Genomic DNA, 26614 nt, shown 5'->3' on the forward strand with positions numbered 1-26614 from the left:
CCCCTCTAGAACCCTCAGTTTGTTTTTCAGAGTCCATCGTCTCTCATGGTTCGTCTACCCCTCCGATTTCCCCGGCTTCATTCTTCCCCTCCCGCTACCTTCTTCTTCTTCTTTTTTTTTTTCTTAACATATATTGCATTATTTGTTTCAGAGGTACAGATCTGAGATTCAACAGTCTTGCACAATTCACAGCGCTTACCAGAGCACATACCCTCCCCAGTGTCTATCACCCAGTCACCCCATCCCTCCCACCCCACCCCCCAAATGCATATAACTTTTAAGCCATTTGGGAATTCTGTGATTATCTTCCTCAGTTCTCCAAAACCTTTCTGTGCTGTGTTGGGCTAGAAAGCCAAAAACTATTTCTTCTCTTTTCTGTCACTGCCCCATCATCCCCCCTTTTTTTTGTTGGGTTTTAAGGGTGTGAGATATTTCTGCAGTAGCAGAAAGGTAGCATTGCATTATCCATTCTTCATCTTTCTGCATTATCAAGAGGCATTTGTGGCAAAGGCAGCAGCTAGACTGTTTTGTTGTGTACATCATCCTGGGTATCTAGAGGCAGTTGTGGTAGTGGTAGTGATGACTTCCTGATTCCTGCTTTCTAATCCTTGGATCACAGTCATCTGTTATTCTTGAATTTAGTGGTTCTCTTGGTGGCTTAAGCGGGAGAGCTCCTTGTGATTCAGTGTGTTACGTTCTGGTGTCATTCTTGTAGACATAGCCTTATAGCCCCACTCCTCCAGTCCTTCTACTAATTAAGCATGAACTTCTTTTATTAACTCCCGCTTTGCTAAAGATACCTGGTTTGGGTTTTTATACTCTTCACCAAACCCCGAATGATCAAAGTCAAGAGCATCTTTTGGTGACAAGTACTGTTCTTCCATTTTGTATATGGTACTGTATGAACTTTGGATACATAAAGAATTTATTGTATGTCATTGACTAAGCTTTAATTATATTGCAGTTTTTAGTAACTCTTAGTATAAAGCTCTCAACATACTTATATACCTTTTAAGAGAAGAAAAATTATACTTGGATTACACATGATAATTTCTTAAAGAAATCAAGTATTTAATTAAATCTAAGGAGAATTTGGAAATGAAAACTTTTATGGTTAGTGTAACCATCTCTCAGAACTTGATGTAGCTTATATCAGTGCTTGTCAATTTCACTGTACATACACGTCACTTCAGGAACTTTTGAGAGTCTGGTTGAAATGATTCAGTAGATGTGGATTGGGACTTAGGATTTTGAATTTTTTTTTTAAGATTTATTTATTTGACAGAGAGAGAGAGAGAGAGAGCACAAGTAGGCAGAGAGGCAGGCAGAGGGAGAGGGAGAAGCAGGCTGTCTGCTGAGCAGGGAGCCCGACGCTGAGCTCCATCCCAGGACCCCAGGATCATGACCTGAGCCGAAGGCAGCCACTTAACCAACTGAGCCACCCAGGCACCCCACGATTCTGAATTTCTAACAAACTCAGGTGATTGTGATTTTGTGAACTACAGTTTGAGAAGCAAGGCCTTGTACTGTTTATAGTTGATGGTTATAAAAGTAATACTCTAAATTTCTATTCATATTATGAAGTACAAAAAAACACATTTTTTTCCCACCCCATTCCCAGACCAATCCCCAGGGATGGTAACTCCAGAGCATCTTCAATATAAATCCTTCTAAACATTTTATTACATACTGAGTATATCATAGAACTTTACCAGGGGTGCCAGGGTGGCTCAGCCGGTTAAGCATCTGCCTTCTGCTCGGGTAATGATCTCAGGGTCCCGGGATCCGGTTCCCTGCTTAGTGGGGAGTCTGCTTCTCCCTCTCCCTCTGCTCCTCCCCTCCGCTCATGTTTCTCTCTCTCAAATAGATAAAATATATATATTTTTAAGATTTTACTTATTTGACAGAGAGAGATACAGCGAGAGAGGGAACACAAGCAGGGGGAGTAGGAGAGGGAGAAGCAGGCTTCCTGCGGAGCAGGGAGCCCGATGTGGGGCTTGATCCGAGGACCCTGGGACCACGACCCGAGCAGAAGGCAGACGCCCAACAATTGAGCCACCCAGGCACCCCTCAAATAAATAAAATCTTAAAAAAAAAAAAGAACTTAACTTTCTTTTTGTAACTAAAAAACGGAATATTGTACGTTGCTCAGTAACTTCCTTTTTTCACTCAGTGATGTCTCGTGGATATCCTTCCATGTCAGTGCATACAGATTTTTTTTTCCGTTTTTTTTATTATTGCATAATCTGAGTATGGATATGGCATAATTTATAGACGGTCCCCCTTTGGAAAAATGCAGGTTATCTTTGCTTTATTGCTTTTCCAAATAGTGTGCGTGTGAAATTTCTTATTCTTCCCCTTCTACACTTTATTTTAATTTTTGTTTTTTAAAAAGATTTTATTTATATATTTGACAGAGAGAGAATGAGCAGAAGCAGGGGGAGTGGCAGGGGGAGAGGGAGCCTGATGCGGGGCCTGATCCTGGGATCCTGACCTGAGCCGAAGGCAGATGCTTAACCGACTGAGCCACCCAGGTGCCCCCCTTCTACACTTAACATATTTCTGCAGAGTAGGTTTCTGGAAGTGGAATCTTTAGATTCTGTCTTAGGTCATGTGCATTTTTAATTTTGATCAGTTCTGCCAAACTACTCTCAAAAGTTGCATTTCACTAACATGAAATATTTCCTTCGTCCCTGGATATTGTAAATTTTAAAGATCTTAGCCATCGTGGTAGATTAAAAACACTTGTTGTAATTAAGGAGATTGAATATTTTCTTGTTTTTCAGCCAGTTATATTCTTTTTTTTTTTTTAAAGATTTTATTTATTTATTTGACAGAGACACAGCGAGAGAGGGAACACAAGCAGGGGGAGAGGGAGAGAGAGGAGCAGGCTTCCCGCCGAGCAGGGAGCCCGATGTGGGGCTCGATCCTAGGACCCTGGGATCATGACCCGAGCCGAAGGCAGATGCTTAACGACTGAACCACTGAGGCGCCCCTCAGCCAGTTATATTCTTAGACTTCATAAACCATCCATTTGTTTTGGGTTGTTTTTTATGGACTTGTATATTTGCTTATTTACTGTGTATTGTAGGTGTTGCAAATACTTCTTTCTATACAGAAGTTTTTATATTTTATGGCTTTGGGGTTTCTAATATTAAGGTATTACAAAGCAAGCGTCTGTAAAATTTGGATCATCAGCAGCTCTCAAGGAGCTTATAGATTAAACTAGATAGTAACATACTGTAAAAACGAGGCCATTCTTTTTTTTTAAGTTTTTATTTAAATTCCAGTATTGTTAACATACAGTGTTATATTAGTTTCAGATGTACAGTATGATGATTCGATACTTCATACATCACCTGGTGCTCATCACAACAAGTGCACTCCTTAATCCCCATCACCTATGTCACCCATCTTCCCGCCCCCTCCCCACTGATAACCATCAGTTCTCTATAGTTAAGAGTCTGTTTCTTGGTTTGCCTTTCTCCCTTTTTATTCCTTTTGCTCATTTATTTTGTTTCTTAAATTCCACATACGAGTGAAGTTATACAGTATTTGTCTTTCTCTGACTGACTTATTTTGCTTAGCATAGTACTCTCTAGGTTCATTCGTGTCATTGCAAATGGCAAGATTTCATTCTTTTTTTATGAGCCCATTTTTGTGTAGAAAAATTGTCAAACTGAGTGTTGAGATGGAATGTATTGCAGATCAAATTCTGAGATAAATGAAAAGCTGGGCTCTGAGGCCTTTCTGTGTATGTTAATTGGGTTAAAAAGTGTTTTTTTGCTGTTTCATCTTAGACTACTGTTATATATTATGAAACCCATTCATTTAATATTGAGCTTTCTCCTAAAATAAGGTTGTATATTGAGATCTTTCAAAAAATAGTTGCCTCCCCACAATACTAATCATAGCAATGCCATTCAGTAACTTGGCTAATTCTACCAGGAGATTCTGTCACACTCTTATTTATTTATTTATTTATTTATGTCACACTCTTAAATGTGGGCATCTGTATACATGTATACATCTAGAATTGTAGTCTTCACCTTGGCTATGTAATGGAATTGCCAGGGAGCTTCAAAAAATTGGTAATGCCAAGGTTCTTCCTTCACCCTCCTCTTCTGATGTATTTGGTGTGGGGTGTGGCCTGCACATTGAGCTTTTAAAAGTTCCTCATATGATTCTAATGTGCTACCAAAGTTGAGAACCACTTGATCAAAGGATGGAGGATGATAGGGCATTGATACTAAGGCCTCAGTTGGAGAATTGGCATATTCACACCCACTTTTTATTATTTTTTAAAAAAGATTTATTTGTTTGAGAGAGAGAGAGACAGTGAGAGAGGGAACACAAGCAGGGGGAGTGGGAGAGGGAGAAGCAGGCTTCCCGCGGAGTAGGGAGCCTGATGCGGGGCTCAATCCCAGGACCCTGGGATCAGGACCTGAGCCGAAGGCAGCCGCTTAACGACTGAGCCACCCAGGTGCCCCATCACATCCACTTTTTAAAACAGAGCTTTGTAGATACTTTCAAACCATATACTGCTGCTATAACCTTAGAATGTAATTTTCTTTAAATTACTATAGTATTACACTGCTAGGTTGTGAGGAGTCTGGTTGAGATTCTCTTTCTCCCTCTCCTCTGCCCTTCCCCCCTGTACGTGTGCACTCTCTCCAAAATACATCTTTAAAAAAAAAAAAACACTTTGGGTGAGAAATTCATGTATCCATGTCCCACTCTAGACAACTGAATCAGAATTGCTGTGGCAAAGTCCAAGTATTAGTAGTTTTATTTTTTTAATTTTTAATTTTAATTTTTTTAAGATTTTATTTATTTGACAGAGAGGGAACACAAGCAGGGGGATTGGGAGAGGGAGAAGCAGGCTTCCCGCCGAGCAGGAAGCCCGATGTGGGGCTCGATCCCAGGACTCTGGGAGCATGACCTGAGCCGAAGGCAGACGCTTAACGACTGAGCCACCCAGGCACCCTCAAGTATTGGTGTTTTTAAAGTTCCTCAAGAGATTTTAATATCCAGCCCAAATGAGGGACCATTGTTTTAGAATTTACCACTGGGGAATATATGAGATTTCAGATTGTTTTATTGCCCTAAAAGTTAAATGTGCTGCTGCTAGTACTAATTTTCTAATTGTTGATTTTGCTTGTTAACTTTTTAAATCTTTTTGTTTGTTTATATCTTTAAAAAATGAGGACCACCAATAAGAATAGGACGAAGAGTTATTTCAGCCAAGAGTTTGAATTGACTTTCTACTCAGCTAATCAAGAGTTTTGGTAGCATGCATAGGTGATTTCTCTCCTTTGATTGGGCCCCAGCGTAAAGCAATTAAATCAGAATCTTTAAGGGTGGTGCTACAACATAAATTTTTATAAAATTTTCCTAATATTCAGATCCTATTAATCTATTTCATCGTGGGTCAGATGAGTTAATCTCTCTAACTTCATCTGTAAAATGTAAATAATGCCTATCTTGTATAAAGTATTGATGTGAAGATTAAATGAAATATGATGTATAAAGAGTGCCTGGCACTGAATAATTTCATGTCTGTGTTCCTTCTATTCAGCATCATTCTTTTGACACTTACTTTACTTTAAACAGTCAGAACTCCATTATAGATGCTCAAGTGAGGTTAAATTACTTTTATAACTTAATATTTTAAATTTATGTTTTAATTTATATAAAATTTATACTTTTGGATGTACAAGTCCATTAATTTTGACCAGGGCCTGGAGTTCTGTATCTGCTACCACAATCAACATACAGAGCAGTTCCATAATGGCCTTCTTAAAAATTCCTTCCTGCTGCCCTGTTTGTTCAAAGCCTCCCCCACCCTTAATTCTTGGCAACCAGGGATTTATACACCATCCCTGTAGTTTTGTTTTTTCCATGGTGTCATATAAATGGAATCATACAATATGTAGCCTCTTGAATCTGGCTTCTTTCACTTAGAATTTGCATTTGAGTTTCATTCATATTGTTGTATGTATCAATAGTTCTTTCTTTTGTTGAGTAGTATTCCATTGTGGATGTACCAGTTTCTTTAACCATTCCCCAGTTGTGGAATTTTGGGGCTGTTAGCAGTTTTTGCCAGGTGGGAATAAAGCTGTTTTAAACTTTGTTATATAGGTTTTTTTGAGTGAAGATAAGTTTTAGGGTAAATTCCTAATAGTGAGATTTGGGGCTTGTAGTAAGTGTATGTTTAACCTTGTATGAAACTGCTAAATTTTTTCCTGTTGGCTGTATTATTGTGCATTCCTACCAGCAGTGTATGAAAGTTCCAGTTAAACCACATACTCTGCAGCACTTGGGTTTGTCTGATAGGTTTCCTCTTCCACCCCATACAGGCCTGTAGTGGTGACACTGTGGCTTCAATTCCTGTGTTCAAATAACTAATAATATTGAACATCTTGTTCTTTTTCATGCCTCTGTGTAGATGTTCTTTGGTGAAGTGTCTGTTCAAAGCTTTTGCCCATTTTTAAAATTGGGTTTTTGTTTTCTTATTAGGTTTCAAGAGATTTTAAAAATATGTATTCTAAATACAAGTCCTTTATAAGATATGATTTGCATATATTTTCTCCCAGTCTCTGGCTTTTCTTTCCATTTTCTTAACAGTGTCCTTTTCATTTTGGTGAATTCCAATTTATCAGTTTTTCTTATGGATTGTGCTTTTGTTATCTAAGAATTCTTTGCCCAAAACGAGGCCACAGAGGTTTTCCTCTAGAAGTTTTATAGTCTTATGTTTTACATTTAGGTCTGATCCATTATTAATTTTGTATAAAGTCTAAGGTTTAGGTTAAAGTTGATTTTTTTTTTAATATATAGATGTCTTGATTATTCTAGCACTGTTTTTAGAAAAAACTGTTTTCCTCCCTTTGAATTGTAGCACCTTTGTAAAAAGTCATTTTGCCGTATTTGTATGTATCTATTTGTGGCTTCTGTTCCTTTGATTCGTATATCTATCCTTTTGCCAGTACTGTAGCTTTATAGTATATTTTGAGATCAGGTGGTGTTCTCTTCTTTTCTTAATAATAACATTTTAATGTATTTGTTTTTCAAATTTTTATTTAAATTCCAGTTAACATACAGTGTAACATTAGTTTCAGGTGTAGAATCTGGTGATTCATCACTTCCATACAACACCCAGTGCTCATCACAAGTGCACTCCTTAATACCCATCACCCATATAACCCATCCCCCCACCCACCTCCCCTCCAGCAACCCTCAGTTTGTTCTCTGTAGTTAAGAGTCTGTTTTCTGCTTTGCCTCTCTTTCCCTCCGCACCATGTCCATCTGTTTTGTTTCTTAAATTTGACATATGAGTGAAATCATACGGTATTTGTCTTTCTCTGACTGACTTAATTTGGCTTAGCACGATACTCTTTATCTCCGTCTAGGTAGTTGCAAATGGTAAGATTTCATTCCTTTTTGTAGCTGAGCAGTATTCGTGTGTGTGTGTGTGTTTGGCTTAGCATGATACTCTTTATCTCCGTCTAGGTAGTTGCAAATGGTAAGATTTCATTCCTTTTTGTAGCTGAGTAGTATTCCTCTGTGTGTGTGTGTGTGTGTGTGTGTGTGTGTGTTTGGCTTAGCATGATATTCTTTATCTCCGTCTAGGTAGTTGCAAATGGTAAGATTTCATTCCTTTTTGTAGCTGAGTAGTATTCGTGTGTGTGTGTGTGTGTGTGTGTGTGTATCACATCTTCTTTATCCATTCATCAGTCAGTGAACATTTGGGCTCTTTCCATAATTTGGCTATTGTTAATACTGCTATAAATATCAGGGTGCATGTATCCCTTTGAATCATTATTTTTGTATCCTTTAGGTAAATACCTAGTAGTACAATTGCTGGATCTTAGGGTAGTTCTACTTTTAACTTTCTGAGGAACCTTCATACTGTTTCTAGAGTGACTGCACCAGTTTGCATTCCCACCAACACCACAAGAGGATTCCCCTTTCTCTGCATCCTTACCAACACCTGTTGTTTCCTTTGTTAATTTTAACCATTCTGACAATTGTGAGGTGATATCTCATTGTAGTTTTGATTTGCATTTACCTGATGATGAGTGATGTGGAGCATCTTTTCATGTGTCTGTTAGTCTGTTGTTATGTCTCCTTTGGAAAAATATCTATTCATGTCTTCTCACTTTTTTAACTGGATTATTTGGTTTTGGGGTGTTTGATAAGTTTTTTTTTAAATAGATTTTAGATATGTCATTTGCAAATACCCTTTTCTACTCTGTAGGTTGCCTTTTAGTTTTGTTGATTGTTTACTTTGCTGTGCAGAAGCTTTTTTTTTTTTTTTAAGATTTTATTTATTTGATACAGAGAGCACAAGCAGGGGGAGCGGCCGAGGGAGAGGGAGGGGTAGAAGCAGGCTCCCCACTGAGCAGGGAGCCTGACAAGATCCCAGGACTCTGGGACCATTGCCTGAGCTGAAGGCAGCTGCTCAACCACCTGCTTTTTATCTTGATGAAGTCCCCGTCGTTCATTTTTGCTTTTTTTCCCCTTCCCTCAGGAGGCATATCTAGTAAGAAGTTGCTATGACTGATGTCAAAGAGGTTGCTACCTGTGTTCTCTAGGATTTCACATTTAGGTCTTTCACCCGTTTTGATTTTTTTTGTGTGTATGGTGTAAGAAAATGGTTCACTTTCATTCTTCTGCATACTGCTGTCCAGTTTTCCCAACACAATTTGTTGAAGAAACTATCCTTTTTTCCCCATTGGATATTCTTTACTGCTTGTGGGCCCGTTTCTGAGTTCTCTATTCTGTTCCATTGATCTGTGTGTTTTTCTTTTTGTACCAGTACCATACTGTCTTGATCAGTTGTTCTTTTCAAAATTATTTTGGTTATTCTAGTTTCCTTGCTATTACATACAAGCTTTAGAATCATTTTGTTGATACCTACCCAAAAATCCTACTGGGATTTTGATTGGTATTGAATTGAATCTATAGATCAGTTTGGGAAGAAATGATATTTTAATTATATTGAGTCTCCCAAACCCATGAAGGTGTGTCTGTCCATTTATCTAGGTCTTTTTTTTATTTCCCTCATCAGTATTTTGCAGTTTTCAGCATATGGATTCTTTATATATATTGTTAAATTTATACCTAAATATTTCAAATTTGGGTGCTATTGTAAGTGGTTCTTTAAAATCTTTTTGATTTCTAGTTAGTCATTGGTTGCTCTGGGGATTATAATATAAATATTTTAACTCTTCACATTCTACTTAGAATTAATATTCTACCGCTCCAAGTAACACATAGAAGCTTCATCTATATAGATTACTTTTCTCCCAGTCCCTTTATATTATAGTTGTCATACGTGTAAACATAAGTGTTTAACCCTTTCCCCCTCCATTACATGTTAAAATTTTTGGTTTCAGTAATTTTATGTTTTCAAGAACGTAAGAGGAGAAAAATAGTCCCTAATATTTACCCATTTACCATTTCTCTTGCTCTTTCTCCCCAAAATTCCATGTTCCTCCCAGGGATCATTTCCCTGGCACCTAAAGAACTTAGCATTTCATTTAGAGCAGGTCTGCTGGCAGTGAGTTCTCATAGTTTTTTTGTTTTTGTCTGAGAATATCTTTGTCTTCATTTCTGAACTATACTTTCACTGAACATAGAATTCTAGGCTGACAGCTTTTGGTATTCTCCCACAAGGCCCTGAGAGACTGTTCTTTTTTTTTTTTTAAAGATTTTATTATTTATTTATTTGTGAGAGAGAATGAGAGACAGAGACCATGAGAGGGAGGAGGGTCAGAGGGAGAAGCAGACTCCCCGCTGAGCAGGGAGCCCGATGCGGGACTCGATCCCGGGACTCCAGGATCATGACCTGAGCCGAAGGCAGTCGCTTAACCGACTGAGCCACCCAGGCGCCCCCTTTTTTTTTTTTTTTTAAAGGTTTATTATTTGACAGAGAGAGACAGCAAGAGAGGGAACACAAACAGGGGGAGTAGGAGAGGGAGAAGCTGGCTTCCCACTGAGCAGGGAGCCTGATGCGGGGCTCTATCCCAGGACCCTGGGATCATGACCTGAGCCGAAGGCAGCCGCTTAACGACTGAGCCATCCAGGCACCCCAAGAGGCTGTTATTTTAAAAACAAAACAAAACAAAGCAAAAAGGATAGTTTTTTTCTTTTGTTAAGTTCAGATAATTTTTTATTGATATATCTTCAAGTTCAGTGACTTCTCTGTCATCTCCTTTCTGCTATTGAGCCTATCTAGTAACCTTTGTGTTTTTTAGTTCTAAAGTTTCCATTTGTTTTTGTTTTTGTTTTTTTTAAAGATTTTATTTATTTATTCGACAGAGAGAGAGAGAGACAGAGCAAGAGAGGGAACACAAGCAGGGGGAGTGGGAGAGGGAGAAGCAGGCTTCCCGCCGAGCAGTGAGCCCGACATGGGACTCGATCCCTGGACTCTGGGATCATGACCTGAACCGAAGGCAGACGCTTAACGACTGAGCTACCCAGGCGCCCTCCATTTGTTTTTTTATAACTTCTTTACTAAGAATTTGTTTCATCCATTTTAAGGTGTCCATTCTCACCTAATGGATCATGTTTTCAATAGTTACTTTAAACGTCTTTGGTATTTCTAATATCTGGGTCATCTTGGGGTCGGCATCTATTAATTATCTTCTCCCTTGAGAATTGGTCAGATTTTTGTTCTTGCAGTGTGTGTTAATTTTTGGATTATCCTGGACATTTTGATTATTATGTTGTGAGATTCTGAATCCTGTTAAATCCTTTAGAGAGGTGAGAATTTTTTGTTTCAGTAAACCAGTCAATCCATTTAGGTTATAACTGCATATTCTTTCTCACTTTAGGTAGTGGTTCCATTATCTGTTCAGTTTTCAAAGCTTTTGCTGTGTTGAGTTGCCCTTCCATTCCCACTTAGATTGATCTAGGACTTGGGCAGTGATTTATATTATAGTTCTATTCTAAAAGCCTCATCTATACTTTAGCCGCCCACATGTGCATAGCTTGCAGGGTGAGCCCGGGTTCATATGCAGAATTAGGGGTTTACTCCTCCATCTTTCTCTGCTCAGCGATTTCCCCTATACTCTCTGAGTCCCAGAAGTCCTTTTCTTCATTCCTCTAGCCAGAAGCATGGAGTTTTCTAGGTTTTAGTTTCTTACCTGTCATGCCTTGAGGTGAAGTGGCAAGAGAAAAAAGAAAAGACTAGGGATCACCCAACTTTTTTTCACAACAGGGACCCTCTTCCTGATTCTTCTATTCAAAGGAATGGATTTTCTCTTGTCATTCTGCAGCAGTGTAGTTTCATGGCTGCAGCTGGCCTCAGGCAGGACCTAGAAAAACAGGAGAAAAAGAAAAAAAAATAAGTATTTCCCCTACATTGTTAGGAGCCTTTTGCCATAATCCTCTAGCAAAAAAGATGCTCTCCTCTTAGTATTAGCTGCTCATGCCTGCTACAACAGTTTCCCTATTTGGCCCACTCATGGGTCAAAGCTAGGAACTAAACGATAAAAAGCAGAGTACCCACCACCACTTATTTGTTGTTCTTCACTTCCCTCCCCAGTCTGCCTGCTGTTTAATTTTAAGAGCATTTTGTCCAGTTTTTAGTTGTAATCAGTGGGAGAGAGAGCCCCTGCAATGAGCTTATTACTCCATCTTGGCCAGGACCAGAAGTCACATTGTTTTGTTTTTAAATAAATTAACATTATTGGTGTATAACTGTATGACTGAATATACCCATTTTTTTTTTAAAGCTTTTATTTATTTATTCATGAGAGAGAGAGAGAGAGGCAGAGGCAGAGGGAGAAGCAGGCTCCCCGCGGAACAAGGAGCCCGACGCGGGACTCGATCCCAGGACCCTGGGATCATGACCTGAGCCGCAGATGCTTAACTGACTGAGCCACCCAGGCGTCCCTAAATATACCCATTTTTAAGTGTATAGTTTGTTTTGAGAAATGTTTTCCCTCATATAACCAACCATCACATTAAAAAAATAGAACATTCCCAGAAAGCTCCCTTGTGTCTCTTAGCTTTCTGCCATCCCCTCCTCATCCTGTCCTGATAACACCCTTTGGTGGAGGACGTAAAGGATATTTATACATATGACTAGTAGTTAAAGGAGATCTTTAATATTCCTTTAGGTTGTACTACATGGAATAAGTGAAAGAATATTAGTTTCAGATTGTCTGAGGGTAAAATTCACAACTTTTTCACTTAATTAACTGGATAATATTGGGTAATTTTTATAACCTCCAAAGAATCTAGTCATGGTTTTCTCGTATTTAACATGGCCGGTAAGTGCTCTCTTAGAGAGAGCTTTGAGAATTAAATGGGGTATATAAAGTACCTTATACAGGGCTTGGCATTATAGTAGATTCACATTATGTGTTATTCTCCCAGTACCTTTCCTTATATGCAGTGTGCATAAATGACTTGAGCCAGCTACATTGAAATAGAGACCAAAATATAATTATTTATTTAGTATTGTGAAATATCTCCTGCCTCATAGCCTAGACCCTGGCAGAATATATAAGTATTTTGGCATTATCATGCCACTGTGGTTTAGATGAATTTTTTCAATCTATCCTATTAGGAAAAGCTTTTGAGCATCTACCTTCGATGTAATATGTACATCAGGCACATACACCTACACAGGAAGGATGAGATAAAAAATAGAAAAATTGTCATGTTTTCTTCATCCTAGGGGACTGCTGGTCTAATTTTCTGAATCCCTTGTGTCATGATCACATTTGGGGATGCCCTACCCCAAACCTATTAAGTAGAACTGTGGGGGTGGACCCTAGTAATCTGTGTTTTAACTGAACTTTCCATAATAATTTTTGATGAGCCAGGAACAGGTTTGGGAACCTCTGGATGGGACCAGGTTTTGATAGTGGAACTCAAGCACAGAAAAGACACTACAGCAACATCAAAGGGCATCAGAGGGCATTTGTCCTCTTCTCTCTTTTTTCTCTTTGCAAGTTGAGACTCAACAACTCCTGAAACATTTTTCCCCAAGCACTCTGTCTAGTGGCAGAGAACACAGTCTATTTGGGTGCCACAGAGTTATAGTCACACAGTTCTCATGGGTACTATTGGATGTAATTCTCCCAATAGATAGGATTATTGTCTTTATTTTACATATGACTAAACCTAAATGAATAACTATTTGAATTTCAGGCAAATCCTGTTGTGAAAACCTGTTTCCAAACAGAGTTGGATTGGGTTAGGGGGGTTGGGGTGTTAATAAATTGTTGAATCATATTTCTGAGAAAGAGCTGGACAAAGCAGTGTCCGTATATTCTGTACAAATAAACATAAAGTAGGATCAGTTAATAGGGGGTTTTTGTTTTTTTGTTTTGTTTTTTCACATGTTAACTCTTGTAAAGTGGTGGTGTCTGCTGAATGCTATGTTAAAGGAGGATTCTTAAGGGAGTCTGGGCCCAAGAAGCAAGGAGTACCTAAATGGATTAGCAAAATGTGTCTAAAGTGGGTGAATGAGAGTTACCATGTCTGCATCTTTGGATTTTTGGGGGGGTATTGAATGTATGTGAATTTTCCTGTGACAAATTGTATTGTTTCATGACATTTTTATACAAGATTATTTTTTAATTAAATCAATTGTTAACTAATACCGTGGTCTAACTATGGTGACACAAAAGTAGTTTTATATGCAGAGATCCTTTTTGAAATGTTACTTGATTCAGGTTTGAGTTCCACCTCTGACATCGTAACTAGCATTTTAAGTAAAAATTCTGTACCCAGATAGTAACCTGACTAGTTTCATGAGAAATGGAAATAAATATTAATAAAAATAAATGACAGCATTAAACAATAGGACAGTTAGTTTTGGGTTTATTTCATGCTGTTAGCCTTTCCTTCTAGAAATGAAACAGCATCCTCAGATTATACTCTCTAAATTATTACCTACAAATATTTTGTCTTTTTCATTAAATATCTCTGAAGGACCTTATGACTTATAAATGGTTTAGACTCATTGGAACTATTCAATACAATAAGGTATTAGAAATTTTATTAATTAGAAATTTTGTTGATTAACAGAGTGACAGTCTGCTAAATCTTAATTGTAAGATTTAATTTTAATTAGTGCTTGATTTAATACAGCAAGTTTTCATTAAATTTCTTTTTGGCTTTAAAAAAAATTTTTTTTATTATGTTCAATTAGCCAGCATGTAGTACATTATTAGTTTTTGATGTAGTGTTCAGCGATTCATTAGTTGCATATAACACCCAGTGCTCATCACCACACGTGCCCCCTTTAATACCCATCACCCAGTTGCCCCATCCCCCTACTCCCCTCCCTTCTGTAATCCTCAGTTTGGTTCCTGGAGTCCAGAGTCTCTCATGGTTTGTCTCCCTCTCTGATTTCTTCCCATTCAGTTTTCCCTCCCTTCCCCTGTGGTCCTCCGCGCTATTCTTTATGTTCTACATGTGAGTGAAACCATATGATAATTGTCTTTCTTTGCTTGACTTATTTCACTTAAGCATAATCCCCTCCAGTTCCATCCATGTCGATACAAATGGTGGGTATTCATCCTTTCTGATGGCTGATTAATATTCCATTGTATTTATGAACCTTATTCATTCTTTTTGGCTAGTTTTGAATTCTGCTTTAGAATCCTATAGAAAACTGACAAATTAGTGTGGCAGACTATTTTTAAATAGTCTTGATCTCACAATTATTTTTGTATTATCTTTGTAGAATAAAGAAATATCTTAGGAAAGGAAATTTGGGTGGGATGAAATTAAATTCAACCTAAAAATTCACTAAATATCAATGAAGTACTGTTACCTTAAAATAACTTTTTTTCCCCCCCTTCTTTAGAATCCAGCAACTATCACAAGAATACTCCTTAGCCACTTCAATTGGGATAAAGAGAAGCTAATGGAAAGGTAAGGAACTATATTGTCAGCTTTGTACTTACAAGTAGCACAGAAAACTTGTTGAACTGAATTTACAAGAAGCAAATAAGGAATTGATTTATAGACCAGTATGTGAAAAAAAACAGTGAGCAAGTAGTATGTGCTTTAATTTCTTGTATTTCTCATCTGTAAATTTTGTAATAAACTTAATGTTAAGGGAACTCGGACTTAATGTTCCTTTTATTTTGGAGCTAAGGTGGGGGCTCTCCTTCAGTATCTTCAAAATTACATCCTCTTGAGTACTGAGAACTAAAAATGTGTTTTGAAAAAGTGGTTGAGGGGGCACCTGGCTGGCTCAGTTGGTGGAAAATGCAGCTCTTGATCTCAGGGTCCTGAGTTCAAGCCCCAAGTTGGGTGTGGAGCCTGCTTAAAGGAAGAAGATAAAATACATTTTAAAAAGCACTCGATACAGTCCTCAAACATATGAATTAATTACTTAAAATTTTTTTGCCCATAAAACTTTAAAATCTATGTTAAGCATATTAATGACATTTATTCAGTAAAAATAAATTGCTCAGGGTATCCTGACCATCAAAATAGCTGTTTGGACTGGTTCTCTGATTTCAGGCAGGATGATATTTCATTGAGTATTTTTTCTATTTTCTCTCTGAAAATGTTTCTGGTTCTAAAAAGGAAGAAATTACAGGACTAGTGAAGGACAATATTAATGCCATTCTTAATCTTTTTTTCTTCCTTAGATTGAAAGTTAGGAGTACTTGTTAAGGTGGTAGGGTGACAGCCTATATTTATTCTATCAGCCATATTCTTCAGTCTAAAATTAGCAATCCTATTTTTAATAAAGAATTAACACTAGTTGGGAATTGAAAACCCAAATATTATGAGAAATAAATGGAAAATACTTCCCATTTGATTTTAAAATTGAAAGAACTTTGCAAAACATATTAAATAATACTAAGAGCATTGATCAGGTTTTTGGGGGTTTTTTAAGATTTTATTTATTTATCTGTCAGAGAGAGAGAGAGATCACAAGCAGGGGGAGCGGCAGGCAGAGGGAGAAGCAGGCTCCCAGGATCCTGGGATCATGACCTGAGCCGAAAGCAGACACTTAACCAACTGAGCCACCCAGGCGTCCCTATTGCTCAATTTCTCACGCATTGCACCCCAACTACAATTTAATAGTAACAAATAATAGTTATCAGTTATTGAGCCCTTTGTGCCAGGCATTATTTCATTTTATCCTCCTTATAGCTTTATGGTGTTAGAAACTATTATCCCCACTTAATTGACATGGAAAGTAAGGCTTAATATATTTATCTTAGTTTGGTAACAAAAGGAGTTAGCACTCAAACTCATGTTTGTTGGACTCCAAAGCTTATGTTCTTAAACATATATAGTTTTCCCAGGGTTCATGAAGAATAAAATGCTCCTGACTGTGATTGCCCCCGCCGCCCCCTGTGGATCTGACCACCTTTTTTGAAGTCAGTGGTATTTCTTAATTTTGGTAACATTTATTTTCTGGTTTATTTTGTGACAGGATAAGGAGTTTTCATTATTTATATCTGATATTCTTCTGACTTAACAGTTTGTTTCTTATTAATGTATTTCTTCAAAGAAAATTTTCTCCTATAACACTGTTGATACTGCTGAAAGCATTTTTCAATTAAATACTGTACTTAGATGTGGTAAGTATGAATTAAAAAGTAGTCAGCTCCTTGGAAACTTCTCTGTGTGTGAACTTTTCCGTTTCTTTTTGTAATTTCAGTTTTTTATATATTCTGAAGATATGTTATTGGGAACCTTTAAATCTTTAAATAGTGTTTTTAAAACCAATATGCAATATCTTTTTGTCTCATTTAATGAGTTTCACATTATACTCTATGTTTGATATTAACACTGCCACACTTTATGATTACTAATATGTTTAGATTTAATTGCTGCCATTGTAAGTAGTGCTTTGTATTTATTATGTTTTTATGTTTTCTATTTGGTTTTTTTGTTGGCTTGATACCAAGTCTTCTTTCTCTTTCTCCCGCCCCCCTCCCCCCCCCCCGGCCTCCATCTCAGAGTTACATGTTTTATTTCAGTTTTTCTAGTGGTCACCTTTATGAGCACTTTTACTAGCATATATTTAACTTTTTTTTTTTTCCTTTTGGCTAGTCTCTTGCATCCCACCGTTTTCTCCAAATTTACTTTTTTCTCTCAGAATATATCTTTAGTCATTTAAGTCATTTCATATGTATTAAAATTTTTAAGGACTCTAAGAGAAATCCTTAATATTCTGAAATTTTGGGTAGTTTTTGAAAGCATATTCATTTGTGCCCTTTAAGTCTGAGAACTAATATTTTTGGTTTGGGGAAATTCTTAGCTATTATTTCTTCTCCTTTTCTTGATTCTCTTAATGCTTTCTGGAATCCCTGTTAGTCACATGTTGAAATTTCTGGATCCCTTTTGGAAATTAATTTTAATTTTTTTCAAAATGTTTTTTCTGTACTTGTCATCTTTGTCTTTCTACTCTGGTCTATGAAGTTCCTCAAGTTTATCTTTAATTCACTAACTTGCGTTTCTTTTTGCACCCATTCTGCTATTGAGCCATCTTGAGTTGTTTAGTTCAACAGTATCCATTTTATTTATTTTAATAACTTAATTCTTGTTTTGTGGATGCTCTTTTCCTTATCTCCCTTGGCACATAATTCTTTTTACACTAATGTGTTTTCTTCTAGACTGTTTATCAGTAAACAGAATTTAAATTATGTATTGCTATTTAGTACCTTTCAGAGTATGTTATTTTCAAATTGATCAAATTTAGGCTATAATAAATTCCAGTAAAAATCAGTATGCATTCTATTTTCACACTTTCAAGTAACTCATTATCCAAAAATGATTATAATTAAACAGTGACAGTACAAATGTAAGATATGGCTGAAGAGATACAGGGAAATTTGCAGGCTTAGTATCTTTATAAGAAAAAGAAAAAGAGGTAGAAAACAAGCCTTTGAAACAGGAACTTAGAAAAATACAAAATAAACCCAAAGACAGTAGAATAAATATTTAAGATAAAAGCAACATAATTGAAATAGACAACAAAAATACCTAAAACAAAAACATCTTTGAAAACGATTTTTTAAAAGGCAAATATCAAGAGAATGAGAAACAAGCCACACACCTGGAGAAAATATTTGTGAAAGATACCTGATAAAGACTTACCCAAAATATACAAAGAACTCCTAAAACTCACTAATTAAAAAAAAACCCAGCGGGCAAAAATCTGAATAGATAATGCCATTAAAGAAGATACGCAGATGTTAAATAAGCATATGAAGAGATACTCGTTGTCATATATTATCAGGGCATTGCTTATTAAAACAAGATACCACTGCATACCTATTAGAATGGCTAAAATCCAAAAACACTGACACTACCAAATACTGATGAGGATGCGGAGCAACAAGAACTCTCATTGCTGGTGGGGATGCAAAATGGCATAGCTGCTTTGCTTTCAGTTTGGCAGTTTCTTACAAAACTAAATATACTCTTTCAATAGGATCCAGCAGTCATACTTTTTGGTATTTACCCAAATGAGCTGAAACCTTGTGTCCACACAAAAATCTGCCCATGAATATTCATAGCATTTTTATTCGTAATTGCTAAAACTTGGAAACTATCAAGATGTCCTCCAGTTGGTGGATGGATGAATAAACTGTGGTATGTCCAGACACTTGAATATTATTTCGTGCTAAAAAGAAATGAGCTATGAAGTCATGAAAAGATATGGAGAAACTTTAAATGCATATTACTAAGTGAAAGAAGCCAATCTGTAAAGGCTACATACTGTATGATTCCAACTATATGATATTACTACAGAGACAGTAAGATCAGTGGTTGCCAGGGGTTAGGTGGAGGGAAGGGTGAATATATAGAGCAAAAAGGATTTTTAGGGCAGTGACACTATTCTGCTTGAAACTTTTATGTTGCATATATATCACTGTACCTTTGTCCAAACCCATAAAATGTATAACACAAATGTGAACCCTAATGTAATCTGTGGACTTTGGATGATAATGATGTGTCGATGTAGATTCATTGATTCTATCACATGTACCACTCTGGTATGAGTTGTTGATAGTGGGTCAGGTTGTGTGTGGGGGGGGCAAGGGGTAAATGGGAATGCTCTGTACTTTCTGCTCAGTTTTGCTCTCAGCTAAGACTGTTCTTAAAAAGTAAAAGCTGTGTCGAAAAGGGTGAGGAAATAAACCATTGGCAAATATGATGGGGGTAGGGGAGAAAGGCACAAACAACATTGGGAATAATGCATAATTATAAATAAATATAAATATATAAATATATATTACATATGTTATATAATTATGTATGTTATAAATTTATAAATATATAAATACTGAGTACCACTTTTACCAATATATTTGAAAGCTTAGAAATGGAAATTACTTCATTGTCCCCCGAGAAGTAGAAAAATAACCATGGAAAAATGTAGTAAATATTTACTAAAAGATCCCTCTCCTCCAAAAACCAGTAGATGATTTTATGGTCAAGTTCTATGTAATAAACCATCAAGGAACTGCAAGTTTCTATTGAAAATTATTTCAGAACATAGAAAAAGAGAAGACATCCTATTAGCCAAATCAGAATAACCCTTGTTACAAAATTTGAGAAAGACTGCATAAGATATAAATCACTTTTATTATGAACATAGCTGTTGAATTTATAATAATATTTAATTAAATTGGAAGAATTAACGGTCTAGTAGGATTTCTCCTAGGAAAAGCGAGAATATGTCACCATTAGGGAAAAAATAATTCATCTATAGTATTTACTACTTTTTAACGGGTTAGTGATACCCATGATTTAGAAAAGAACAATTTTTAACAAACTAAGAAGGTAATTTCTCAGTGTCATGAAAGGCATCAACTAATAATCCAAAGCAGAATTAACCTTAATTTTGAAACTTTGGAAGGATGTCCAATAAAATCAAACAGGGTACTGGCTGTCACCAGCATTTAAATGTACTAGAAGTTCTGATAACTATTATTTAAAATAATACACAGAAAATTAAATAAGTGGTATAAAAATTGGCGATGGGAGGATTTGGATTATATTTAGATTTTTCTTTATACTTTTATGTATTCTGTGAACTTTCTTCAGTAATCCCAGGAGAAGTGTTATAATAACACATTAACTGTGTAATCCAGAAAATAAGAACTCATTTGTAATGAAAACATTTATTTAAAAAAGGAAGAGAGGGACACCTGGGTGGCTCAGTCGTTAAGCGTCTGCCTTCGGCTCAGGTCATGATCCCGGGGTCCAGGGAACGATCCCTGCACAGGGCTCCCTGCTTAGCAGGAATCCCTCTTCTCCCTCTCCCATTCCCCCTGGTTGTGTTTCCTCTTCCTGTCTCTCTCTCTGTCAAATAAATAAAAATTTAAAAAAAGGAAGAGAAATTTTTGTAGACCATATAATCATCTAGCTGGGAAACCCCAAAGAATGAACTGACAAACTATTAAAGTGGTTGCACATTAGAATCACCTAAGAACTTTAAAAAACACCAATGCCTAGGCCCCTTTCCATTCTTTCTCCTTCCCCATTCCTTAATACCCTTGGAAAATAAGAAGAAACTCAGAATGTGAGTGACAGTGTGCATCTTCCTTTCCTTGAGTATAAAAATGAAGGTGACTCATATGACAATCTTGTAACAATTTACATCCCAGGAATCATAAGAAAAGTTAGTATGGCCAATAATTTTGTTACATAGCTTGCTTGCTTTCTCTCTTTCTTTCTGTCTGTCTTTCTTTCTGGGCGGGTGGGGGTGGCACAAGCAGGGGGCAGAGGGAGAAGCAGGCTCCCTGCTGAGCAAGGAGCCCGACACGGGGCTCAATCCCAGGACCCCGGGACCAGGACCCGAGCTGAAAGCAGACATTTACTCGACCGAGCCACCCAGGCGCCCCCACACCCAGGGGGAGTGGGAAAGGGAGAAGCAGGCTTCCTGCGGAGCAGGGAGCCCGATGCGGGGCTCGATCCCAGGACCCTGGCATCATGACCTGAGCCGAAGGCAGACGCTTAACGACTGAGCCACTCAGGCGCCCCTTTTATAGCACTTTTTTAAAAAATCGTACTTCCCATTTGGTAACACAATATATTCAAGCATCATTTCTATTCATTTTGACATCCTTAAAGAGAAGTCTTATCCTAGGCAAAATTATGAAGCACTTCAAATTCTGTCATCTCTTTCTGCTGTCTTTCCTCATTTCCATATACTAGGCATATTAATTTTTTGTTTGTTTATTCATTAGGGAGCCCTAGTCCCTGCCATGGGGGAGGACTTTACGGTCTAGTGAGGGCCATAGAGCTATAAGATTTCTTGCCAATAATTCTTACTCGCCTCCAGACTTCCAGTCCATGGTTTAAACAAATTTGTCTTGACCCCAAAACCAAGTAATTTATTCTTTTAAAAATACATTTTGGTGAAGGTGGTGAGGAATTAATGGAGAAGGGACCACTGAAATTTTTTGGTGTCGTCTTTTCTCTCTCATAGCTTTCTAGACCTTTGCCATTTTCTTTCCTACCCAGCCTTCTGAATTTTTACTATGTAGATTGATTTCTTTTCTATTGTATAAATTAAATAGAATTTTCTCTATTCACTAGATTTCTTCCCATGCTCCTCCACATGAAGCAAAACAGAACAAATCAGAGAATCAGAAGTGCAGCAACAACTCTATCTGCCCTTCTACTTCTAAACTTTAAAGGCTAATCTTTCTATCTGGGCTTTGGTCTTATAATTTTTGTGGGATGTTCCTTCCGTTATTTCATCTGTCATATCTTGAGCCCTCTCCTTTCCTGGTATATCAGTCAGGGTTTTTAGTTGTAAATATACTTGAAGAGGATAGGTGAAAATGACATTAAAGATGGGAAGATCACGGGCGCCTGGGTGGCTCAGTTGGTTAAGCGACTGCTTTCGGCTCAGGTCATGATCCTGGAGTCCCGGGATCGAGTCCCACATCGGGCTCTCTGCTTGGCAGGGAGCCTGCTTCTCCCTCTGACCCTCCCCCCTCTCATGTGCTCTCTCTGTCTCAAATAAATAAATAAAAAAAAAAATCTTAAAAAAAAAAAAAAAGATGGGAAGATCAGCCAGTAAATGAAGGCTATGCATCCAGGAAAAGTGCCCAAATCATAGTGTCAAACTATTTTAGTAAATGTGCTATTGCTCTTGCCATTGGTCACAGGCATCACAGCTCATACCATGAATATTGGGCAAGTGACAGCACAACTAGTATTTCTGCTGTTTTGGCCTCTGAAAGATGGATATATCCTACCCCTTTGACAGAATGAATTCCTCATCAAATCTTCAAGTACTGTGCTTTTCGTAACTATAGGTCATCCTGCTCCTTCTAGGCCTGAATCCTTTCAGCAGGAGAGACTGGGAAAGTGAGTTGTTCTTTTTTCCCTTTCTTTTTATGACAAGACTTTTTTTTAATTTTAGATTTTTTTATTATTACTATTGAAATATAGTTAACGTACAATGTTATGTTAGTTTCAGGTGTACAACATAATGATTCAGCAATTCTATACATTACTCAGTGCTTACCATGATAAATGTAGTTATCCTCTGTCACCATATATTGTTATTACAATATTACTGACTATATTCCCTGTGCTGTACTTTTTCATCTCTGTGACTTAACTCGTTTTATAACTGGAAGTTTGTACCTATTTTGCCCATTCTTCCCACCCACCTCCCCTGACAAGACATTTAAAAATCCAGCTTCTGGGGCGCTTGGGTGGCTCAATCGGTTAAGCTTCTGACTCTTGATTTCGTCTCAGGTCATGATCTCAGGGTCATGAGATCGAGCTCCATATCGGGCTCCCTGCTCAGTGGGGAGTCTGCTTCTCTCCTTCTCCCTCCCCCTCTGCCCCTCTCCCTGCTTGTGTACTCTCTCTCTCAAATAAATAAATGAACCTCTGAAAATCCAGCTTCTGTCTGCCTTTCTTTTCTTTTTTTTTTTTTTTTAAAGATTCTATTTATTTATTTGACAGAGAGAGACACAGCGAGAGAGGGAACACAAGGGAACACAAGCAGGGGGAGTGGGAGAGGGAGAAGCAGGCTTCCTGCAGAGCAGGGAGCCCGATGTGGGACTCGATCCCAGGACCCTGGGATCATGACCTGAGCTGAAGGCAGTCGCTTAACCAACTGAGCCACCCAGGCGCCCCTGTCTGCCTTTCTTTTATCTTTATTTCTGTCTCATATTATACTTTAGTAGTACACAACTTTTAAGATGTCACCAAATTCATGTTTGTGTTGACTCAACTTGGCAACTGTTTCCTTTGTCTGACATGGGGCTTCTGTGGATCTATGTAGGCTGTTAGCTACAAAGCCCTAGGGAGCACTTTTGGAACTGTATTGTCATTGGCCCATGCCTGGAATGCCTTCCATATTGTCCCTTTTCCTAATTGTTCTTTTTTTTTTTTTTTTTAAAGATTTTATTTATTTGACAGCGAGAGAGCACAAGCAGGGGGAGTGGCAGGCAGAGGGAGAAGCAGACTCCCCACTGAGCAGGGAACCCGATGCAGGGCTCGATCCCAGGACCCTGGCATCATGACCTGAGGTGAAGGCAGCCACTTAACCGACTGAGCCACCCAGGCACCCCCTTAATTGTTCTTTAAAACCCAACTTAAGCTTTACTTCTAAGATGGCTATTCTTATTTCTCAAGACAGTTAATCACTTCTTCATTGACCCTTTTATATGTATTTGATAAAATATTTCAACGCTTCCATTAGTTATTTGTGCATAAGAACTATCTTATTCATCTTTCATTGCTAGTACATAACACAATTCCTAATATATAGTCAGTGATTAATAAATATTTTAGTTCAACCATTTCTAGGTTTTATTTTTTATAATACGCATGTAATTTCTGTAAATTATGACAAGCATGTAAATCAGATTTCAATATGTCAGGAACTAGAGACAACCGCCCCCCCGCCCCCAAATCAAGCTTCTTTAGAGTTGATGACAAGTAAAAAAAAAAAAAAAAATCAGTATCTTCTCTATAAGGTTGGTGTTAATGAGTTAACTGGTATATTTGAGGTGAGGGGAAATACATAGGTGGTTGATGACTCACTGCTCTTCATGGACACGTGTAATCAAAGAATCTTGAAGATTGATTTCAATGCAGACTATGTTGCAAAGAGCTTTCCAGTTTTCATTCTGAAGCATTAACACCATTTAGTGAATAGTTGCTAGAACCAGTACTTGTATGTTATCATGATGGTACGGAACTTTTCTTAGCCACATTACTAATAATACATTGTTTCACAGTTAACTTCTGAGATGTGAGAGTAAATTTGGTTTGTCAGAAACCAGGCTTTTCTGATGGCATTCATTACTCTAATATAATATAGTGGGTTTTTACTGTTTAAACAGTTTAGGTGTTATTGGGGAGCATGTATCGAAAGCGGCAAATGTACCTTCTTATTATACTATAGTGGTTAAGAACATGGGATCTCTGCTCCACCACCTCCTAGCTGTATGAACTCGGAGCAATTTTCTCCATTAGTTACTTCATCTGAAGTTATTCTGTTGTCCCTAGTCTCCCTATCTTACTACTTCATAAATTTCAAGAATGTTTTTGAATATCAGCTGTGTAAAAGACATTGAGCAGAGGTTTGGTGATGAAGAGGTACACAGAACAGTGTATCATACACCATTTTACGCTTAAGGTACTTATAGATAAAACTTTAAGGGAATACGTAAAAGGTTCTTTCTGGCTCAGGTAGGAAAGGATTTATTGATGAGATGGCATTTGATTGGGCTTGGGAGAGCAGGCAAAGTGGGAACCTGGGCATTTCAGGTTCAGGAATCAAGTCAGGGGAAGGGGGTAGTTTAAGGAACATATGTTGAATGGTAATGGGATTTAGAGCAACAGCAGTACAAGAAAGATAGAAGGAAAATGATGGGGCATGTTTAATAGGAAGCACACTGTGGAGGACCTTGAATTCTAAGCAAGTGAATTTGGCTTTTTTTCCTATTAAGTAGAAAGGTTTGAAGGTTGTTTTATGGAGAAATGTGATATAAGGGCATTTTTGCAGTAAAAAAATGTAGTGACAATATGAGCTGATTGTCCATCAGCAGGATGACCCATTGGAAAACTATTTTAATAACCCAGGTAAAAGGAAAATGTTGGCTTGACTTAGGATGGTGATGGTTAATTGAAAGCAGAGTGGGTGGAAGAGATGTTAAGGTGGAGTTTTAACTGACAGAGAAAATATGAGACTCTGGGAAACTTCTGGTAATTTGGACCATTCTATCCACTAAGTACAGTAACGAAATCTGTATGATATTGAAACATCTTTTAAAAATCAAGAATATCTGGAGCGCCTGGGTCGCTCAGTCAGTTAAATGCCTTCAGCTCAGGTCATGATCCTGGGGTCCTGGGATCAAGCCCCGCATTGGGTTCCTTGCTCATTGGGGAGCCTGTTCCTCCCTCTCCCTCTGCCCTTCCCCCCCCCACTCGTGCTCTCTCTCTCATTCTATCTCAAATAAATCTTTTTTAAGAATCAAGAATATCAAAAAATTAGTAAAATAGGAATTACAGGGTTAAGGCCTGAGAGAATATGGAAATCTAGAGAGATGAGCCAAGCATTCCAGTCTGCTTTGCACTGGAAGTATATTCTGATCTAGGAGAGGTAGCTAAGGTAGCTGTGATTTTTATTGGCCCTTTAATTAGTGGGGGAAAGTTGGAGTCTTAGGCCCACCAAGAATGAGGATTAGATAAACCAGTTCTTCTAAAGATTAAAGATAGTATTCATGTCATCTGGGTATCCTAGAAAAACTTAAACCTTGAATGTGGATTAAGATGGTCCCAGACTGTTAAGGTACGCAGGCACTTGACACAAACAAATAAAAATCTCTTCTAGGAAAAGAACATTAAGGCCTCAGACTACTTCCCCAAATTATTTTTTTAATTAAAACATAACAACTTGGGACTCCAGATATTAGAATTATCAGAACTGGATCAAATGGGTATACCATCAACAGGGAACTAGAAAGTATGAGCTATCTTAAAGATATGAAAAAGATTTTTTTCTTTTATATTAATTTATTTTTAGTTTATTGTGTTTTATTTTTTCAATTCATAATTCCATTTCTTTATGTGCAGCTCATATGGGTATGGAACCAGTGTCAAACACTGAAAGCAGCTATTGAAATAAGTCAAGTGTAAGTGTTGACACCGCTTGTTAAGAGGCACGATCTGGTTCCAGCAAGGTTAGGAAAACAACTCGAAAAAGACAGAATTTCTATAACTAAACAAAATAAGCAAAATTGAGTCAGTGAATTAATTTAACAGCATACTGGACAAAACTAAAGAGAGGCTTAGTGTACTAGAATATCAGACCAAACTACTATCTAAATTAAGTACATACACCAAAAGATGGAAAATGCAGAAGAGAAGTTAAGAAATGTGGAGGATATAATGAAAAGATCTTTTTTTTTTTTTTAAAGATTTTTATTTATTTATTTGAGAGAGAGAGAATGAGAGAGAGCACATGAGAGGGGTTAGGGTCAGAGAGAGAAGCAGACTCCCCGCCGAGCAGGGAGCCCGATGCGGGACCCGTTCCAGGGACTCCAGGATCATGACCTGAGCCGAAGGCAGTTGCTTAGCCAACTGAGCCACCCAGGCGCCCTAATGAAAAGATCTTATTGAGTTTTAG

At 37.6% G+C, this 26614-nt stretch overlaps 1 protein-coding gene across 1 annotated transcript in view; it reads left to right on the plus strand.

Annotated features, from left to right (window-relative positions):
- The window catches only part of ARIH1 (ariadne RBR E3 ubiquitin protein ligase 1), a 124341-nt gene that overhangs the window by 36317 nt on the left and 61410 nt on the right, over window positions 1–26614 (plus strand). The window contains exon 2 of the mRNA XM_031025874.2: window positions 14834–14901. Within this exon, the coding sequence (XP_030881734.2) occupies window positions 14834–14901 (68 nt within the window). The remainder of the gene's footprint in view (window positions 1–14833; window positions 14902–26614) is intronic.

The sequence above is a fragment of the Leptonychotes weddellii genome, chromosome 9 (genome assembly GCF_054177405.1).
Source record: "Leptonychotes weddellii isolate Sample4059 chromosome 9, ASM5417740v2, whole genome shotgun sequence".
Classification (NCBI taxonomy): Eukaryota; Metazoa; Chordata; class Mammalia; order Carnivora; family Phocidae; genus Leptonychotes; species Leptonychotes weddellii.